The 20643-nt window shown below is 46.6% G+C and overlaps 1 protein-coding gene across 6 annotated transcripts in view; it reads left to right on the top strand.

The window, feature by feature from the left end:
• The window catches only part of ACACA (acetyl-CoA carboxylase alpha), a 1199721-nt gene that overhangs the window by 441191 nt on the left and 737887 nt on the right, over nucleotides 1-20643 (top strand). For all 6 annotated transcript variants that reach the window (XR_013608606.1, XM_078679777.1, XM_078679779.1 and 3 more), the window contains 2 exons: nucleotides 195-308; nucleotides 679-768. Coding sequence is in view for 5 of the 6 variants with exons in the window: in XM_078679777.1 (XP_078535903.1) it covers nucleotides 195-308; nucleotides 679-768 (204 nt within the window). In the remaining variant the exon portion in view is untranslated. The remainder of the gene's footprint in view (nucleotides 1-194; nucleotides 309-678; nucleotides 769-20643) is intronic.

The following is a 20643-nucleotide window of genomic DNA, read 5'->3' on the forward strand; positions in this document are numbered from 1 at the left end:
TCCCAGACATGCTACCGAACTGTAATTGCTGGTGGTAACACATGTTTATCAGCTGCAAACACTTACAGTAGCATGGACAAGGTGAATGTGCCCATGTGCAGCAGGATACTAGTGACATGGTTTGACTGGTTATGAGCGAGATACTGACATTTTGCTTCTTTCTTTCTCTCTTCAACTTTCTTCTTCTTTTTCAGGTACTTATTGCCTCACACTTGCCTTCATACGAGCTGCGCCATAACCAGGTGGAGTCTATCTTCCTCTCGGCTATAGACATGTATGGTCACCAGTTCTGCATCGAGAACCTGCAGGTACCTGGGCCTGGGCAGTGAGCAGGCATGCCCTCTATTCTTTTGACTTTTGGATTGTGTTAATACACTGGCTTGTGGGACAGAAGCACTTGTGATTCTGACTGCAGCAGTGTTTACATTTTCACTGGTTGGCCACTGTCTGCCTCTAATCCACAGAGATCACTGCACCATTTTTGACTATGGTGGGAGGCAGTCAGTAGTTGGATTAGCCACCAGCTACGAAAAGAGCCCTACTTCATGTTTCTCTCTTCTTGCAATCAATTCTTATTGTACTTGTGCTAAGCCAAAGTGGGTGAGGGCCACAGAAATTGGTATGGAAATTAACTTGAAAATGTTCTTCTCAAGGTTGCTTCTATTTTATCTCTTGCAGAAACTCATCTTGTCTGAGACGTCCATCTTTGATGTTCTGCCAAACTTTTTTTACCACAGTAACCAGGTAGTGAGGATGGCTGCGCTGGAGGTAAGTTATTGTACACATTAAGGGGCAGTACCAGAATAGGGCATCCAAATGCAGAGGTGAACCAGGCTTGAAACCTGATATTTTGTGTAATGTGTAGGGACAGTGATGTAGACACTGGGGTCAGGGGGCACATGGTTGTGGAGCTTTTGAACTGTGCCGCTGCTAATAGGACTGGTCAGCTCTGTGGCAGGAGGGAGAAGATCCCATTATGTGAGTTGTCTGGGCGTTTTCCATTGGCCAGAAGAAGGGGAACGCTTCAACTGTGTGAAAGAAGCACTCTTCCACTCCAGATGCCACAAGATTCTTTCATGGCTTGAGACAAAGAGAATCTTCGAGTGGGTGTGGGTGGGAACCTCAAACATACAGGAGCAGCTGAAGCCCCTCGGAAAGTGGAGTCTGAGCTGCCACCTTGCACTTTAGGGAATGTGAAATGTCCCTGCAAGTGTGGAGTAGGATAGGGGGAGATGTGACGTCTGTATTGTGGGAGGAAGTGGGCTTTTCCATGATATGGGCATAGGGTTGGTATTCCACAGTGTGAAAGTGCAACGGTTAGAGTCTTCCACAGTGTGTGAATGGAGAGCCATCCCTCGGTGCAAGTCGAGGAGACTTCCACCATTTGTCTGCAGGGTGGCAGGTATTTGACAGCACGAGGCATTCAGCAATTTGTGACTAGAAGGGCTTTTCCAGTGTAGGACCAGAGGAAAACGTTCACTCTCTGAGAGCTCGGGCCTGTCTATGTACAGGTAGGCATTCTTGAAGGGCCGCTCGGGATCAGAAGCGCTCTTCTACAGTTGCTGTAGATGCAGGGTGGCCTGTCCACAGCAGTGCAGTAGCACTATAAGGGAGCAGGATGGCTCTTCCACTGTGAAGGCCCAAGTACACGAAGTGTATTTGACTCTGTGAGAGCGGGCGGCCTTTCCTTATTGAAAACCAATATACAAAGGTTACCTGCCTAGATAATTCCAAAGGGTCCTACAGAGAGGGTCCCAATAATAGCACACCAACACCAGCACTGACAATTGCAAGTATTAAATGGTCCAGCAATCAAATTATTTTATCAAAATTATTTTTCATTTTTATTTTCATATTATCAGAACCAATTTATCAAACTTTTGCAAGATAAATGCATAAAAAAATTATACTAAACAAAAATGTACATATATACAGTATCCCACACACCTCAATCAAAATAAACAGTCATACTAACATGCATTCAGATTAGCACATATATTCATACTATACGACAGACAATATCATAGCATCACAAGTACATCAAGATAGTGACACTGCAACATGATGATCAGATGACAAGTTCTCGTGTATCATCCTGGTGGTAAGAGTAGTTACAGTCCAACTACACAAAATAAATTTCCTTTCCTTATTGGACATACAAGTGGACTCCTCGACTGTGGGAGAAATGGCTATGCTTATTCTGTTTGTTAGTAGAGCGCCCCCCACAGTCCCCCTGGCAAATTACCCTGTCCTTCTCCTTTTATGGGCATGCATTAAAATGTATTTTTCCATTATTGGCACAAATCCAGCCCTCTCCCCTAGCATCCTCTTCTTTTTAGCTCCCATTGGAAAAATAGTACTTTATCCCAGTAACTGCTATCAGTACAAATCATATGTCTTAGTGTTGTATATACTTCGGCCCTTTTCTCTCCTTAGCATCTTTAAGCAGAAAAACACTTTCTTTTACCAGCTCTTCTGAACCCCCACCCCTGATCTGTACTGACACAAAGACTGTACACTCTCACAGTCTCTAGAAGCAAGGGTTGCTGGCATCTCCCACTCCTCTAACCCTGTCTAGGCATGAACACTCTTGAGTACTAACCATAGGCTCCCCAGACCTTTAAGGGCCTTCACCATGCTTGCTTTCATCTAGTCACCAACAGTCTTATTAGCCGATTTTCTGTTGTTCACAAGCCATTGTCGGTCTTGTCCTCTTAATTTAATATACATTTTGCTTTTGCAAAATAAAAGATTAGGTTGAGATGGTTATGGCTACTCTTGTTTAGTGTAACTACAGTATCTTAATTGTCTTTAGCTAAAATGGCTAACAAAACTAAAATCCTAGCAGTAATTAAGTGCACCTTATTGTTATTTTTTTAGTTTATCATCTTTGTCTTGTTGCTGTGACTAAAGACCTACACCTTTTACAAAGATATAGTTCTTAAGGCAGTGAACTTTCTAGAGAGCTATTACTTTGTGTCATGTGGTATCTGATTTCCAAATCCTCATAATCTACTCGAATAATCTGTCAATGTCAATCCTCCTACCCTTTCCAGGGCTAAGATCCTAATAGAAATAGGTGGCACCCAATCAGCAGTGCAGCTGTACCCAGGACTTTGGGGAATCAGTGATAGACAACAGACACTCACCAGAGATGTACTCAGTAACTGAGCCAGGTATTGTAGAAAAGGCAAGACAATGGCATTATAAATTGAACATTTGTTATTTTTTGTTTACTTTTTATTAGAACATTGGAATGTAGAGCACTCCATTGAATACAATGGAGTGCTCCGAGCTTCTACGGGCTGGTAAAAGCCAGCAAAGCAACATTCCAATGTTGTTTTGCAAAGGCGTCTCGGAGCCCGAGGGGATTTAAACCCCCTCGGCCTCCGAGAGAGAGGCCTGTGTTTTATTTGTTAGAATATTCTGCCCTCTAGTCGCAGAATGTTCTAATAGCCTTATAGCCCTTTGTAGCTGGGCTATACCGGCTATTAAAGTCCTGCTCCCTTGTTAAAGGCCCTCACCTCGGGCCTTTAACGCTGGAGCTGGCCTTTAATAGCCTGGATAGCCCGCTACGGGATTCACAAGAAAATACAGAATCTTGAATATTTCAGAATTATATAAAATTCAAAGAGTTAAAAAGTTGATAAATATATAAATGACAACTATTATAACATGAATAAATTTTTTGAATGGGGGAATTAAAGAAAGAAGGGAAATCCATTGTGATTAAGCCCTCAGATAAGGGCGGCAATATTGTCATTCAAGATCGTGTCAATTATTGCAAAGAGGCTCTCGACCAGCTCCAAGACCGTACTAACTATTCGCTGACCACGGAAAAAGAATACCTCACCAGCATCCTTGAATATCATCTGCTAATTGATCATTGGTATAACAGGGGAATTCTAGCAAAGGAAGAACACCTTTATTTGCAGAACCAACAACCCAGACTCCCTTGTTTCTATCACCTGCCCAAAATACACAAAAATCCCACTAGACCACCTGGGAGACCTATTGTTTCCTCCATTGGAGGTCTAACTGAGAGGATGTCCAAATTTATCGATCTTTTCCTAGCGCCTTGGGTCATGCAGTTAAGTTCTTATACCAAGGACACTAAAGATTTTCTTCGTCAGATACAAGACATTAAATGGGAAGAGGACATGATTATGATAACCATGGACATCTCGAGCCTGTACACCAGCATTGGACATTTGGAGGGAATAAGAGCAGTGAAAACATTTTTGAACTTACGCTCCGCTAGATATTTGGAGCACAGTAAGATGATACTAGAGTTCATTTCGTTTTGCCTAAACAATAACATTTTTGTCTTCCAGGAACAAAGATACAGACAGATAAGAGGGACGGCGATGGGTACCTGCTTCGCCCCCAGCTACGCGAATTTATTCGTGGGCTGGTGGGAGAAGCAGGTAGCCTGGGCCGACGATAAGGCAGTGTGGGTGGACCATTTGATTTGTTGGAGGAGGTATATAGATGACCTCTTCCTCATTTGGAAAGGACCACAATCCTCAGCTGAGGAATACATTAAGTCCTTAAATACAAATGATCTAAATCTTAGATTTACTTATCAGATAAGCAAAGAAGAGGTCAGCTTTCTTGATTTAAAAGTGTTCGTAGAGTCAGGCATGATCCAAACAGCTCTCCACAGAAAGGAGACAGCAGGGAATACTGTCCTTCATGGACGTAGCAACCATCCAAGATCCCTCATTAGTAGCATCCCCTATGGTGAGCTGTTAAGAATTAAACGGAACAGCTCCCTTGAGAGAGATTATTCTATTGCAGCAGAGGGCAGCATCAGGCGTTTTGAGTCACGCGGTTACTCAAAGAAGATTCTCACGAAAGCAAAAGGGAGAGTAGCCCAAATTGAAAGGGAAGCACTTCTTAAGGAGAAACAGAGCAAGAACGACAAAAGTGGAAGGGGCATAATTCGGTTAATTACCAACTATTCGGTGGCAGCGAATAAGATTAGAACTATAATGCTCAGGAACTGGAATATCCTTAAATCAGACGTAGTCATTGGCAAGGAACTGTCAGATCATCCGATGATAACCTTTAGGAAAACCAAGTCCTTGAAAGATAGGTTAGTCCGGAGCTACTTGCCTAATATAAAATCTAAGAAAGAGCTACAATCTATGCATGGATCATTCCCTTGTGGGAAGTGCAAAGCCTGCAGCTCAAGCAAGAGAGTGTTGTCCTACAGTGTTCCCCACAAAATAGAGAAGATTAGAATCTCTAAATTCATTACATGTTCAACACCTTTTGTTGTCTACTGTTTGCAATGTCCCTGCGGACACCGTTACGTAGGAAGCACTACCAAGGCAGTCAAGCTAAGAATACTAGAACACCAACGTGCCATCGTAAATAAAGATGATAGCTATCCGATGGCACGGCACTTCGTAACACATCATGGGAGTGACAGAAATCTCTTGAGCTTCTTTAGCTTAGACTGCATCAAACAAGATCTGAGAGGAGGAAACTACAAATGTCAATTGAGACGTTTGGAGTCTAGATACATTATAGAGCTCCAAACAAAGTCCCCGGGAGGTATGAATTCGGGAGAGGAACTGCTGTCACATCTGTAGTAGCTAAGGGCTAAGATACCTACTGACTTAATTGCCTAACTGTGTGGGAGCCTGTGCTCTCTGTGCTCATATGTTAATATGTACATATATGTATAGTGTTGGAATTAGGAAGGTGTTGTCTTATCATTTGTTAATATACGAACAGAAATGAATTTAATTTGCTATTAGAGTTTAATTGTGTAATTATATAAGATATACCTATCAGAGGTGTCAATAGTTCGTAATACAAAAGACAACAAACATCTAGTTTTTTCCATCAACCAATGAATTTATTTAATGCGGATATAATTGTTATGATCATTATTATTTACAGCATGAATAATCTGTAATATTATGAATGCCCATACAGGGCGAAATTGATTTGATAATGATTTAATCGACATAACAATCTAACAATGTATATAACGTTCCAAAGCACGATTTAATCTGTGTTTTACTGCTTTAAGATGGCGCTTATGATTTTGGACGTGTAGTCCTTTGTTTTTGTTTTTCAATTTGCCTTTATTTGTGTGTACCTCTTGGACGCCAGTGTGAAACTGACGAAGGCAAGAGCTGACACGCGTTTTTCTTTTAAGTGCAAAATAAACCGAAGGGTTTAAACTCACTGAGAGTGCTGGGTGTTTCTGACTTTGTCAGGGGAGCTGTTATATATATATATATATATATATATATATATATATATATATCGTGAAACACTCCTTCAAACCCTCACCTTCTTTCTGCTTGCGCGATGAAAAGAGCAAGGACCTTGTTATACCGCTTTGTTTATTTTCTCTCACAAACTAACAACGGCAGCCATTACGCGTTTCATCCCTCCCAGGGGACTTGATCACATACTATCTAAATATACACACACATACAAACATAATCAGGTGCTCTGTGTAAGTACGGTTTTATTCAGGAATATTTAAACACAAGTAAATTTTTCCCAACATGTTTCGGAGATCAATGTCTCCTTGATCACAGGTTAGGCCTACCACACAGATCCAACCAATTATTCTCATCCAGGGGATACTCATCAATAGTCATAATCTATGAATAATCCCCGCCCATGTGCGGGATCCCGGAGCATATAGAAAATACATATAAATATATATGTATATATATATGTGAAAACATATATTTGCAGCCTAAAACATTTCCTAACTGGCAAAATTGCCGCACAATTACATAAATTAGCATACATACAGTAGTACTCTTCCAAACCCTAAGGAAGAAAGAGAGCAGAAAACATTTGTATACAACAATGCTTTATTGCCATAGGAAAAAACCTGTAATTGCAGGCATTTGCCAGTAGGCTGCAGTAGAGTATAAAGCAAACAAAGAAAACTGACACCTTGCCTTTAAGGCATTAGAGTAGGGGTACCGTGCCTTTAAGACCTGAAGGCAACCCCCTGCTCCCATGATGCACCACAGGTGACAGTTGGGTCAGTTCTTTTTTCCGGCTCCTTCTGTGAGGATCCTGGAGCTTGTGCTCTTCAGTTTTCAACTGAAATTGTGTTTTTGAGAGAACTTTCTCTTATATTTCGAAATTTTTTGAATAAATAAGGCTTCTGATTTATTTTTCTGTGGTAACCCACAAGAATTTTCTGTCAGAATGCCTGCTCTGTTCCGGAAATGTCCTTCTTGTGACAAAATGATGGCTCTGACTGACCCACATTCTGTGTGTATTGTGTGCCTTCCATCTACACACATTCCTGATCAGTGCCATCACTGTAAAAAATTTAAAGGTCGAACTCTTCGCGACAGGGAGAAGATTCTACTTCATGCCATGCAGGAGATGGACAAAAGTCACCAGGTGGGTGCTTCCTAGATCTTCTCCTACAAGCAAGCACGGGCAAAAACGGCGTCATTCCACTTCCCCTGTTCCCAGAAAGAGGAATGAAGGTCGAAGAACTCCGTCGACGTCGAGGTCGCCGTCGAAAAGGCCCAGATCATCTTCACGACGTCGAAGATCTCCGCCGCAGTCAAGTAAGTCGGCGTCGAGGCGCCATACTTCGGGCTCGAAGTCCATGGCTGCTACTACAGCTAAGTCTCCGTCGACGTCGAGACACTCTCCGCCGCCCCGGAGGGGATCGGCGTCGAGAGCTAGGACGGCATCTAGGTCGCCGCTGACTAGCGGGCCGCCGTCGAGAGGGACTGCCAGATCCCATCCTTCGACGTCAAGGAGGTCGACGCCGAGGCGATGCCAGGAAAGGTCGCCGTCGACACGACGTCGAGGAAGGTCATCGTCGACACGACGTCGAGAGTCGTCGTCGATACAACGTCATGGAGCATCTCCATCTGATCGACGTCGAGGGAGATCGACGTCTCCAGATCGACGTCGAGGTTCTCATTCGAGGCCTGCTCGACGTGATCGATCGCCGTCGAGAGCATCAAGACACCGCTCGACGCCACTAGTCACCCAAACGTCTTCGACATCGAGGCTTTCGCTGTCGAGGGATAAAGTGACGGTAGTGGTGGAGTCCCCTGGTTCTGAGTCTTCAGGAAGCAAATCATCATCTCCTGGCTTGAACATCGTGCAGGTCTCTCCAGAATCTTCGCCCAGATCTGCGGGCAGGTCACGCAGCTTGGTGTCTCAACATCCTCAAGGGGCTGTATCTGGAGATCAGAGTAGTCCGGGATATTCTCCGTCTAAGGCAAAAACTCCGGCCAGACCATCTAGATCTCCTCGGAGTCCCAGGATTTCACCCAGGCCAAGATCTCGAGCCAGATCACGTTCTCCAGTGCGGCCAAGAACACCTGTCAGACCAAGATCTCCAATCCGGCCAAGACCGAGGTCTCCATCAAGACATCGCTCTAGGTCCAGGGACAGTCACAGCAGGAATCGTGACAGGTCCCATAAGAGGCGGCGTACAAGATCTTCCACAAGGTCGTCCTCGTCTAGGTCGTCTTACCGAGATTACTCTCCGACCTTCTCCTCTACGCCTCCTTCCCGAGTCTCTCCAATTGATGACCTCGCGACTTTCTCCGATGTTCTGGGCAGGGGCGCAAAAAAGCTGAATATTACGCTGCACACTCCAGTGGTTCCCACTTCTGTGATTTTTGATACCCTCCGTCATCGCACAGCACCCAGGCCTCTACTGCTCCTGGTCCCCGGCCTCCTAGAACCGGCTATGGCTACTTTCCTCACACCAGCAGTGGTGGGATCTGTTCCATCTCGGATAGCCAAGAAGTACAAGGCCCCTGCAGAGGATCCCTTGTTCCTCAGATCGGATCCTCCTGCGGATTCCATTATTGTGGCGGCTGCCATGAAGTCCCATGCAGGCTCTACTTCTTCCTCAGTAACACCTGAAAAAGATAGTAAACTTATGGACTCGTTTGGTAGGAAGGTATGCAACACCTCTTCTTCCTTTATGAAGGTGGCTAGCGCCTCTGCCTTGCTTGGAAGGTACGACAGGTCCCTTTGGGATTCCATGACTCGCTTTACAGACAAGCTCCCCAAGGAAGATCGCCAAGATTTTCTGGAGACTATACAGGAGGGAGGCCTTGTAGCCAATCAAGTTATTAGCGCCGCGTTGGATGCCTCTGACCTTGCGGCCCATGGCTATTCAAGTGGTATTTGTTCCCGTCGTTCGGCCTGGCTCCGCCTGACAGGGCTCAAGCCATACGCCCAGAAGAAGATTTTGAATTTGCCCTTCAATGGGAAATCTCTGTTTGGTCCACACGCGGACGACGAAATGTCCAAAATGAAAGCAGAAATGGACACCTTCAAAGCTGTGGGATTAGAAAAGCGCAAGGAGTTCAAGAAACGCTTTCGCCAAGGAGACAGGAGGTCTTTCCAACAGAGGGTTCAAACCCCTCATTGGCAATCCCAGTCTCAGCAGAAGACGCAGTTCCAGCAGTGTCGTCCTGGCAGAGGAAGAGGTGGCAATAACAAACAGCAGCCATCCTCAAAGCAACCTCCTAAGCCCTGAGCCATTGCTTCCTCCACGTCTGTTCGCCACTCCGGTGGGAGGGAGTGTTTCTCATCATCTGACAGAGTGGGAATCCATTACAAAAGACAGATGGGTGCTGAATATTGTGCAGCATGGTTACTTGCTGAGGTTCAAATCTCCTCCTCCGCAAGTCCTCCTCCAATCGCGACATCTTCCACGTTACAAGAGTCAATTGCTACAAGACGAAGTCTCCGTCCTTCTAGAGAAGATGGCCATAGAGGAGGTTCCCTCAATTCACAAAAATCAAGGAGTGTACTCCCGCTATTTCTTGGTTCAAAAACGAGGAACTGTCAAAGAATACAGGCCCATTCTAGATCTCCGATGGCTAAACAAATTCATACGAAAAGAAAAGTTCTGTATGCTCGCCCTGCATCAGATCTTCCCACATCTTCATCAGGGAGACTGGATGTGTGCCATCGACTTGCAGGACACCTACTTCCACATACCAGTGTCAGTCAAGCATCGGAAGTTTCTAAGGTTTCAGATCGGACGTCGTCACTACCAATATCGAGTGCTGCCGTTTGGCCTGAAATCTGCACCTCGGACATTCTCCAAGTGCATGGTGGTGGTGGCTGCTTTTCTCCGCAAAAGAAAGATCTTCGTCTATCCATATCTAGACGATTGGCTGTTGAAGAGCTCCACCCCGTCGCTGCTTCAGAACCATCTGTCGTTCTGCCTCAAACTGATGGACTCGTTGGGTCTTCACGTCAATCTGAAAAAATCAGTTCTCAACCCTTCTCAGCGGATCCACTACCTGGGTGCTTCTCTGGACTCACTACAGGCAAGCGTGTGTCCTTCGGAGGAGAGGTTGTCATCTATGCTCCTGAAGGGTCGCCTTCTTCTGGACAATCAGGTCCGCACAGCCAGACAAGTGTCCTCCTTCTGGGATCGATGGCTTCATGCATTTACATCGTGCCCAATGCTCGCCTTCACATGAGACCTCTACAACAAGCCCTCGAAGATCAGTGGTCTCAGATCTCGGATCAGTGAGAAGACCGGGTCTTGCTTCCTCAAGAAGCCAGGGACTCGATCAGATGGTGGTTGAAACGATCCAATCTCCTCCGAGGAGTGCCGTTCCATCGTCCTCCTCCATCTCAGTCAATTGTCACGGATGCCTCCCTTCAAGGCTGGGATGCTCACATGGACCGACTCCAAGTTCAAGGCCTCTGGTCCGAGGTAGAGCAAGGCTACCATATCAACTTCCTGGAGCTTCGAGCAGTTCATCTGGCTCTCAAGTCTCTTTATCCTTCTCTGCGCACCAACTACCTCCAGGTTCAGACGGACAACACAACAACTATGTTCTATCTGAACAAACAGGGAGGCACGAGGTCAAGAGTCTTGTCCCTGGAAGCACAAGCCATCTGGCATTGGCTCCTAGCAAGAGGCCTGTCCATAGTGGCAGTTCATCTACCAGGAATTCAAAACGTCCAAGCAGACTGCCTCAGCAGAATCTTCGTAGAAGCGCACGATTGGGTGCTCAACAAGGAAGTGGCTCAAGAGGTTTTTCGGTGTTGGGGCGTACCGGACGTAGACCTGTTCGCAGACGCGGCCAATACAAAATGCCCCGTCTTCGTGTCCAGGTTCCCTCAACAGGGATCACTGGGGAACGGTCTTTTGATCAGCTGGTCGCAGACATTACTCTACGCCTTTCCTCCCCTGCCTCTGATCCCGGCGGTGATCCAGAAGTTCTACAGGACCAACACCAGAATGATTCTGATAGCACCAGAGTGGCCACGCCAGTGGTGGTACCCCGATCTTCTTCAGATGTCGGAGGTTCCTCACCGGCGCCTACCATGCCGTCCAGACTTGTTGACCAAAGACCAGGGGAAGGTGTTTCACCCCAACCTTCCTTCCCTTCGCTTGACGGCATGGCTCCTGAGGTCATCCAGTATGGACATTTAGACCTCCCAGCAGATTGCATGACTATTCTTAAAGAATCAAAACGACCCTCCACTAGGAAGTCCTACGCTTTCAAGTGGAAGAGGTTCTTCTTATGGTGTCATGAGCACTCTCTTGACCCGGTACATGGCCAAGAGCAGGTGATTCTTCCATATCTATTGCATTTAGCGAGATCAGGCCTGAAATACCCCTCCATCAGGGTTCATTTAGCTGCAATCACAGCATATAGGAAGTCTCCTAATCAGACATCTTTCTTCCTTATGCCTGTAGTTAAAGATTTCCTAGAAGGTCTGAAAAAAGTCTTCCCACCGGTGAGGTCCCCCTCCCCTCCTTGGGAGCTTAATATTGTCCTGACTAAGCTGATGAGTGCTCCTTTCGAGCCTATACATAAGGCCTCTTTGCAGCACTTGACCTGGAAAGCTGCCTTTCTAGTGGCGATTACCTCTGCCCGTAGGGTCAGTGAAATCCAGGCCTTGTGTTGCAAGGAACCTTACACAGTTTTTCATGCCAACAGGGTGGTCTTAAGAACACACCCAAGTTTCCTGCCTAAGGTAGTTTCAGACTTTCATATCAACCAGTCTATTACCTTACCTACTTTTTTTCCTAATCCTTCCACTCCCCCGGAGAGGTCATTACACTCTCTAGATATCCGGAGGGTCTTGAAATTCTACTTGTCAAAAACCCTGCCTCTTAGGAAGTCTGACCGGCTTTTTGTTAATTATGGTAGTACTAATGCTGGCCTGTCAGCTTCCAAAAGGTCCATTTCTCGCTGGATTGTCTCCTGTATAGCTTTAGCTTATCAACTAGCTAACAAGTCCTTGCAGGGTAAACCACATGCACATTATACTAGAGGGAAAGCTTCCACTACAGCTCTCCTTCGTAATGTTCCTATTACTGAAATTTGTAAAGCGGCAACTTGGCGGTCTGTCCATACATTTACCCGCCATTATTGCCTGGACTCAGATACTCAGGCCGATGCCAGAGTAGGGCAGGCCTCGTTAAGGAATTTGTTTGCATAAGATGTATTTGCAATATATGTCTTAGTCATTCTATGAAGTTTTTATACTTCTTGCTCGTCCGCGAGACTTTGGGTATGAGCTTGCTAATCTATTCATAGATTATGACTATTGATGAGTATCCCCTGGATGAGAAGGATTAGTTACTTACCTGTAATCCTAGTTCTCATCCAGGGGTATACTCATCAAAGTCATAAGCTCCCGCCCACCTCCCCGGACGAGCAGAGTTACACAGTTATGAGATGTTTTATTGTGGATCTCCACAGGTGTTATGCACCTCCAAAAAGAACTGACCCAACTGTCACCTGTGGTGCATCATGGGAGCAGGGGGTTGCCTTCAGGTCTTAAAGGCACGGTACCCCTACTCTAATGCCTTAAAGGCAAGGTGTCAGTTTTCTTTGTTTGCTTTATACTCTACTGCAGCCTACTGGCAAATGCCTGCAATTACAGGTTTTTTCCTATGGCAATAAAGCATTGTTGTATACAAATGTTTTCTGCTCTCTTTCTTCCTTAGGGTTTGGAAGAGTACTACTGTATGTATGCTAATTTATGTAATTTTGCGGCAATTTTGCCAGTTAGGAAATGTTTTAGGCTGCAAATATATGTTTTCACATATATATATACATATATATTTATATGTATTTTCTATATGCTCCGGGATCCCGCACATGGGCGGGGATTATTCATAGATTATGACTTTGATGAGTATACCCCTGGATGAGAACTAGGATTACAGGTAAGTAACTAATCCATATTCACCTTTGTGTAGGGAACAATACAAATGGAAAGAGGACTATACGAAGCAGAAAAATCAATATCCAATTGATATTAACACGAGCGCAATTATTACGAGAAGGCATTCATAGCTGCTTAAAGTTAAACATTCAAATAATTCGAACATTTCCTCCAATCTGTTGCATAGTGGTTACATTTCACAACCTTATTTGATAATTGAACAGAATTCATGTACCCGCAGCCTGACATATTAATGTGATACAAAAACAGTCTTGGATTGTGAAGGTAACAGTAAAAGATTATATAACAGATTTTGTGTACCATAATATCCAAAATTATATGAAATTCAATCCAACAAGCAGAATGCAAAATATACTGCACGAAATAGCAAGCCCATGTGAGCGGGTCATATAATCTTTTGTTACACTATAAGGCCCTATTGCTTCATGTACAAATGAAATGAAAAGGCATTTGTAGAGCGCGTGCATACTCCAAAGAAAATCCCGGCGCTGAAAATAGGAAATCCTGTCAGCAGAAATGTGATAGTCTCATTTCATTTGTTGGTAAAACCAGATTTCTAGCTTCTTCATGAAAGTAGGAAGCTCTGAGATGGCGCAGAGTTCCCTAGGGAGTTTATTCAATGCCTTTGAACAAAGAAAACAGAAATAGCTTCCATCAGTTCTGGCCTCGCGAATTTTAGGAATATTGGCTAAATAGCTGTATGTCGATCGCAGAACTCTGGGGAGGGGCAAAAGACGCACATATTCTCCTCCTCGGGTATACACAGCACCCTTCTCATGGAGGGCATTATGGGCCAGGACCAGTGTCTTAAAAAGATTCCTCTTTTTGATAGGGAGCCAATGAAGTGCCCTCAATTGTGGAGTCATATACATTCTAGGAGCCAGATTAAGGATTGTTCTGGTTGCCGCATTCTTATTCACCTATAAACAACTTATTTTCTGGGAGGCCTAGGTAGAGAGAGCATTTCCATAGTCAAGCCTGGAGGTGATCAGTGCCTGGACCACCGTTTTCCTGGTTTTTACCGATGGAAATGGAAAGCATTTTATCAAAGAGCGTAATATCCCAAAACAAGAACCCACCAGTACCTGAATTTAGGGTTGGAAGGACAGGGCACTGTCAATTTTGATGCCCAGGTTTTTTACCGAGCTTTGTTGCGCACCTAGCGCGGGGACGTCTTGAGACCACCAAGTCCACCAAGTCCACCAAACCTCAGATGAGGAGGACCTCACAAGTGAAATTTCTTTCAGTGGACGATAGACCAGCATGTCAAATAATGCATGGGTCAGGGGATGGTGCACCAGCGAGTCAATACATGGCAAGTTAGTAAAGTGTTGAGAATGATTGCAGAGCTAACTTTGCTGGACTCCTTAGCTGTGTGCTTCAAGAGCTGTAGTTTGAAGTACCCTATAACAAACAAACATGGACTCCCTGTCCCAGTTATGACTGGGTTGTATTCAGCCTCGATCCTCAGCAGTGCAGAAACCACCAGTAATCCCTATCAACTAGACCTTTTGGTCAAGTCCTCTCCCGGATCCCCTTGAAGAGACAAGGTTCGGCTTTGCTATTGATCCCATCATGTCTGATGCAATACGGTTAGCCCTGCCTTTCTTGCGGGATGGCACCAAACGGGATGCCACCAACACGGCACTCCTCTCCCCACCTTCACTCATAACTGATCCCTTAGACCCCCCTCACCCACTGTCCTCTTCGTTACCTGAGGGAATTCTTACTCCCGATACATTCACCCCGCCCATCCATTCACTGAATACAGTGACCTTTCCCCAACTGCAGGAGGAATCCCCCTTCTGGCTGTCTAGCCATCATACCACTCTACCCATGGATGTGGATCCTTCATTCAAAGCGGATCGCTTAGACTTCCCTCACCCATTCTCCTTTTCGTTACCTGATGGAACTCTTTCACCTGACACAATCACCCCGCCCATCCATTTACTGAACACAGTGACCTTTCAGGAGAAAGCCCCCTTCCAGTTGTCTAGCCTTTATACCACTCCACTCATGACCGTGGATCCCACATTAAACATCCTGGCTCGACCTCCTGCATTGACCCCTAATGAAGCTATCCAATCCAAATGGAGAAAGTGTTTTTGCAATCAGAACACACTGGCAGTTCCCCTTCCATAACGGGTCTTACACCCATACCTAATGTAGATATCCACAAGCATTTGGAGACCATGCATTATAACTCTATAATTGATCATACGCCCTCACCTACTACCTACTTTTCCAATTCAGTCTGGAGCACTCAACTTAGTGAGTTAGCCACTGGTCTATCCCATCTCATGGATGAAATGCATAACCTTTCTACTATCACTAAAAAACTGCTTATCTTACGCAGAGCCTCCAATGACACCGTGAATCAAATCAGTCTCCAAATGAGAGAACCCTGATCCTCCTGAGGCGAAAAGCCGGGAGTTAGATAGAAAATTGTTTTATACTTTGTGTGTCACTTTGCTATCCTGCTGATTTTAAAAAGCACTCTCACCTGCACACAGGACTCGCTACCGCTAACATCACCGCTCAGCTGCCCCTGCGCTGACAGCGGGTTTTCTCCAAAACTAACATACTCGGCGCCATTGCCGGCGTGCGATTAGACCACGCCCCCTTCTGACCAGGTATTTAAGCGGAAGCCACAGCGCTGCCTGCCAGAACCCTGATCCTCCTGAGGCGAAAAGCCGGGAGTTAGATAGAAAATTGTTTTATACTTTGTGTGTCACTTTGCTATCCTGCTGATTTTAAAAAGCACTCTCACCTGCACACAGGACTCGCTACCGCTAACATCACCGCTCAGCTGCCCCTGCGCTGACAGCGGGTTTTCTCCAAAACTAACATACTCGGCGCCATTGCCGGCGTGCGATTAGACCACGCCCCCTTCTGACCAGGTATTTAAGCGGAAGCCACAGCGCTGCCTGCCAGAACCCTGATCCTCCTGAGGCGAAAAGCCGGGAGTTAGATAGAAAATTGTTTTATACTTTGTGTGTCACTTTGCTGTCCTGCTGATTTTAAAAAGCACTCTCACCTGCACACAGGACTCGCTACCGCTAACATCACCGCTCAGCTGCCCCTGCGCTGACAGCGGGTTTTCTCCAAAACTAACATACTCGGCGCCATTGCCGGCGTGCGATTAGACCACGCCCCCTTGGAGGCCACGCCCCTTCTGACCAGGTATTTAAGCGAAAGCCACAGCGCTGCCTGACAGAACCCTGATCCTCCTGAGGCGAAAAGCCGGGAGTTAGATAGAAAATTGTTTTATACTTTGTGTGTCACTTTGCTATCCTGCTGATTTTAAAAAGCACTCTCACCTGCACACAGGACTCGCTACCGCTAACATCACCGCTCAGCTGCCCCTGCGCTGACAGCGGGTTTTCTCCAAAACTAACATACTCGGCGCCATTGCCGGCGTGCGATTAGACCACGCCCCCTTGGAGGCCACGCCCCACTCCTCATCTGCTTAAGCATGTGTCATTTCCGTACGCGCAGCGGACGGGCGCAGCGGGCGCGCCGTCTGCGCGCCGAAGGCGCGCCTAAGGCAAGCCCGTCTGCGCCCGTCCGCGCCTGGACCGTGCCCAGGGCCAGTCCCCCTGCCCGTCCGGCTGTCTCTGTCCGCACATGCTGGACCAAACCCCAACTACTCCTCTTAAACCCCACAACCTGTTCTACTTATACACGCTGTAGCCCTGACCACTTGGAGGACGCTCCTTTTCACTGCCCTCACTGTAATTTTACGCTCCCGCCTTGGAGCCTTCGTCCCCCTCCCCGCCCTAGCATGCCTAACCACCTGTCTCATCCCCTGACGCTGAAAGCTGGCCTGGTTAATTGCAGGTCTCTGCCCCGCCATGCCAATGAGATTTGGATGTCTCTTATCTCTGACGAATGGGACATCCTATTTCTCACTGAGTCTTGGATCACAGACTCCTCTACCCCTGATATCCACCTTGCCACCCCGCCAGGTTACACCATAAAGGGCATCAATCGTGCTGGGGGCAAATCAGGAGGCGGTTTAGCTATTGTACTCAAATCCCATCTGCATCTGACCTCCACCAAACTGACAAATATCGGGATAATTGAAGCTATGTACTTCTCTATCTCGGACTCCGCGGCAGTAATATTGGCGGGTATATTAGTCTACAATCCCCCTACCGCTTCCACCCTCTCACTTACCGCACTTACTCACCAGCTGGCCGATCTCTCCCTTAAACACCAACACTTTTTGGTGTTGGGTGATTTCAACCTTCACGTTGATAATTCTCTCTGCCCAAATGCTAGCAACCTGACGGAAACTATGCAGAGTCTGAACATACTACAACTAGTCAAGGGCCCTACTCACATTGCTGGACACACCCTTGACCTAGTTTTCGCCAACTTCCCCAACATCACAGTCCTCCCTTCCCTCCCTCTCACCTGGTCTGACCACTATCTTATCCCTTTCTACCTTGCGTTGGGCTTGAAACCTGCCCCTTCGGTACCCAGAAAGGAGCCGGGGAGAAAGTGGCATAAGGTCACATGTGCCACCTTAGACCCTCTATTCCACTTTCAACCGGACCCCCTTTCCACTGACATTGACGGAAATGTTTCCAGGCTCAATACTGCACTAATCCAAGCCATTGACTCCATCGCCCCCCTCAAACCTATCTCCTCCGCCAGGTCCCGGCCCTCTGCTCCTTGGTTCTCTACCACCCTCCGTGAGGAAAAAAGTAGATGTAAAGCAGTTGAACGCAAGTGGAGGCAGAACTACGACCCGGAAGCCAAAGTCATCTACAAATCCGCTTTGAAAAATTTCCTTAAACAAAAAAAAAACACTATGAGAGACCACTTCTCACTTCAAATTGCTAACGCCAAGAACTCGTCTAAAATCCTCTTCAACATTGTTAAAAACTTCATCAACCCCCCCGCTAGGGCCACGCAGAACTCCGCTAGCCAGGCACTCTGTGATGGACTCTCGGACTACTTCCTTGAAAAAATTAATAAACTCTGTGCCTCATTCCCCAGTGGGTCATCCCCCCAGTTCCCCAACACAAGGTCCCCTCTATCCGCTTCCCTACAGTCCTTCAATAAGCTGACTCTTGAAACAGCACTCAGGCTATTCACTCAATGCAGATCTGGTGCCCCTTCCGACCCTATTCCTGCCAAACTCTTGGGTGAGTTGGCCCCCTCTCTGGCCAACTCCTTTCTCTCCATCTGGAATGCATCCCTCCACCATGGCTTCTTCACTACCACGTGGAAGGAAGCACTGGTGGTCCCCATCCTGAAAAAGCCCGATGCCGACCCCACTATATTCGCTAACTACCGTCCCATCTCCCTCCTCCCCAAACCCGCCAAAATCCTAGAAAAGGCCGTGCAACTGCAACTTACGGAGTATTTGGAGAACAACTCTCTGTTGCATGATTCACAATCCGGATTTCGTGCGGGTTTCAGCACTGAGACGGCTCTTCTGGAAGTGGCTGAGACCATTTGTGAATGTGTGGATAGGGGCGAGGAGGCCATGCTTGTCCTCCTCGACCTATCCGCCGCTTTTGATACGGTCTCCCACTCCACCCTCCTAGACCGTCTCAAGCAGGTCGGCATCGGTGGCACTGCCCTCACCTGGATCGAATCCTTCCTCACTGGAAGAAGTCAGAGGGTGATGCTTAGGCCTTTCAAATCAGAGGATAACCCCTGCTGTGTGGTGTGCCGCAGGGTTCTGCCCTCAGCCCTCTGTTTTTCAACGTCTATCTCGCACCCCTGGCTGCCGTGGTGGAGGCATGTGGAGTCAGAGTGGTCTCTTATGCTGACGATACTCAGCTGATATTTTCCTTCAGAGACCACTCGGACTCCACATTTGCCAACTTCCGCCAATGTCTTGACAGCATTCGTGTCTGGATGACTAATAACCATTTAAGACTCAATGCGGACAAGACAGAGGTGCTGTTTTTTAACCAGAAAAATCCTATCCCCCCCCTCACGGTGGTGGCCCACCTCACTTGACCCCGCCCCCTCCCCTGTCCACTCAGCTCGCAACCTAGGCTATCAGTTCGACGACTCTCTCTCATGTAAATCCCAAGTCAACAAGGTCACATCTGCATGCTTCATGAAACTACGCATGATCAAGAAGATACTTCCCTACCTCCCCTTGGACGCCCGCCGAACAGTCACCCAGGCCCTTATCACGTCCCACCTGGACTACGCCAACAGCTTATACGCTGGCGCTCCTCAGTACTTGATCGATCGACTCCAAATCGTTCAGAACGCGGCGGCCAGACTGATCGGAAATATCCCATACCGCCAGTCAGTCACCGCCTACCGCAAAGAACTCCACTGGCTCCCCATTGCCAGCCGCATTCAGTTCAAGATCCTTACTCTCGCTTTCCGAGCTATCAACGACCTTGGACCCAACTACCTGAAAAAGCGAGTGTCCATATCTCACTCCATTAGATCCCTGAGATCTAACAACCTACGCCTCCTGGTTTCTCCTCGATTTCGACGCGCCAGAATGGGCGGCAGAGGGTTCAGCGTTATCTCTGCTAAACTGTGGAACTGCCTCCCTATCGATCTTAGGTTCTGTCCCTCTGAAGCCATCTTCCGTGCTAGATTAAAAACCTGGCTGTTCTCCGCACTCTGATCCCCCTCCTGTTGCTTCCTTTCCTCCCCTCTTCCCTTGAGGCTCTGGTTCTAGCGCCGGGACACCCCTTCGGGGGTAGCTGCGCGCTCTATAAACTACAAAAATAAATAAATAAATATATAAATGAGAAACTCCACCCCCAGGAAGGATCATTCTGAAAACACTAGTCCGTATAGCCAAATCAATGTCCAAAACACTAGAAACATACCCAAGATCACACTCCCCAATAATACTAATCCGAGGTGGCCTAGGAGGTCATGCGATGAACTATTCGATAGTGACATAGACGACCTCCTCTCATCCTATGCCCGGGATATTGACAGCAGTAAGTCCCAATGTGACATCATCCAAACCATTGAAATCAATCCGCTCAGAGAACCGACTCTCAACAACAGATGTATAAATAGAGAAAACCTCACAAATAGCAACCTAGAACAGATTACCTTAAACCACTCTATTAATAAGTTGAAGTGTGGGCTCATTAATTGCAGATCTGCTAGCAAACATGCTGCAGATATATTCAATCTCATTCTAGAGAATGATTAGGATATAATAGTCCTCACAGAAACCTGGTTAAATAGCTCCTCCTCACCCATCCTCAACATACTTGTTCCTCCTTCCCACGATCTAATACGATTAGATAGAATCGGGAAACTAGGGGGAGGGGTAGCCTGCATTTATCGTAACTCAATATCAGTCAAGCAAGCGGACTCTATTCTATCTTTCTGTGATTATCTATGAATTAATATTTCAGATGCTAATCGCATTGCCAGCAAGGACATATTCTACTACTCCACAGGCGATAACTTGACTTGATT

The sequence above is a fragment of the Lissotriton helveticus genome, chromosome 3_1 (assembly GCF_964261635.1).
Source record: "Lissotriton helveticus chromosome 3_1, aLisHel1.1, whole genome shotgun sequence".
Classification (NCBI taxonomy): Eukaryota; Metazoa; Chordata; class Amphibia; order Caudata; family Salamandridae; genus Lissotriton; species Lissotriton helveticus.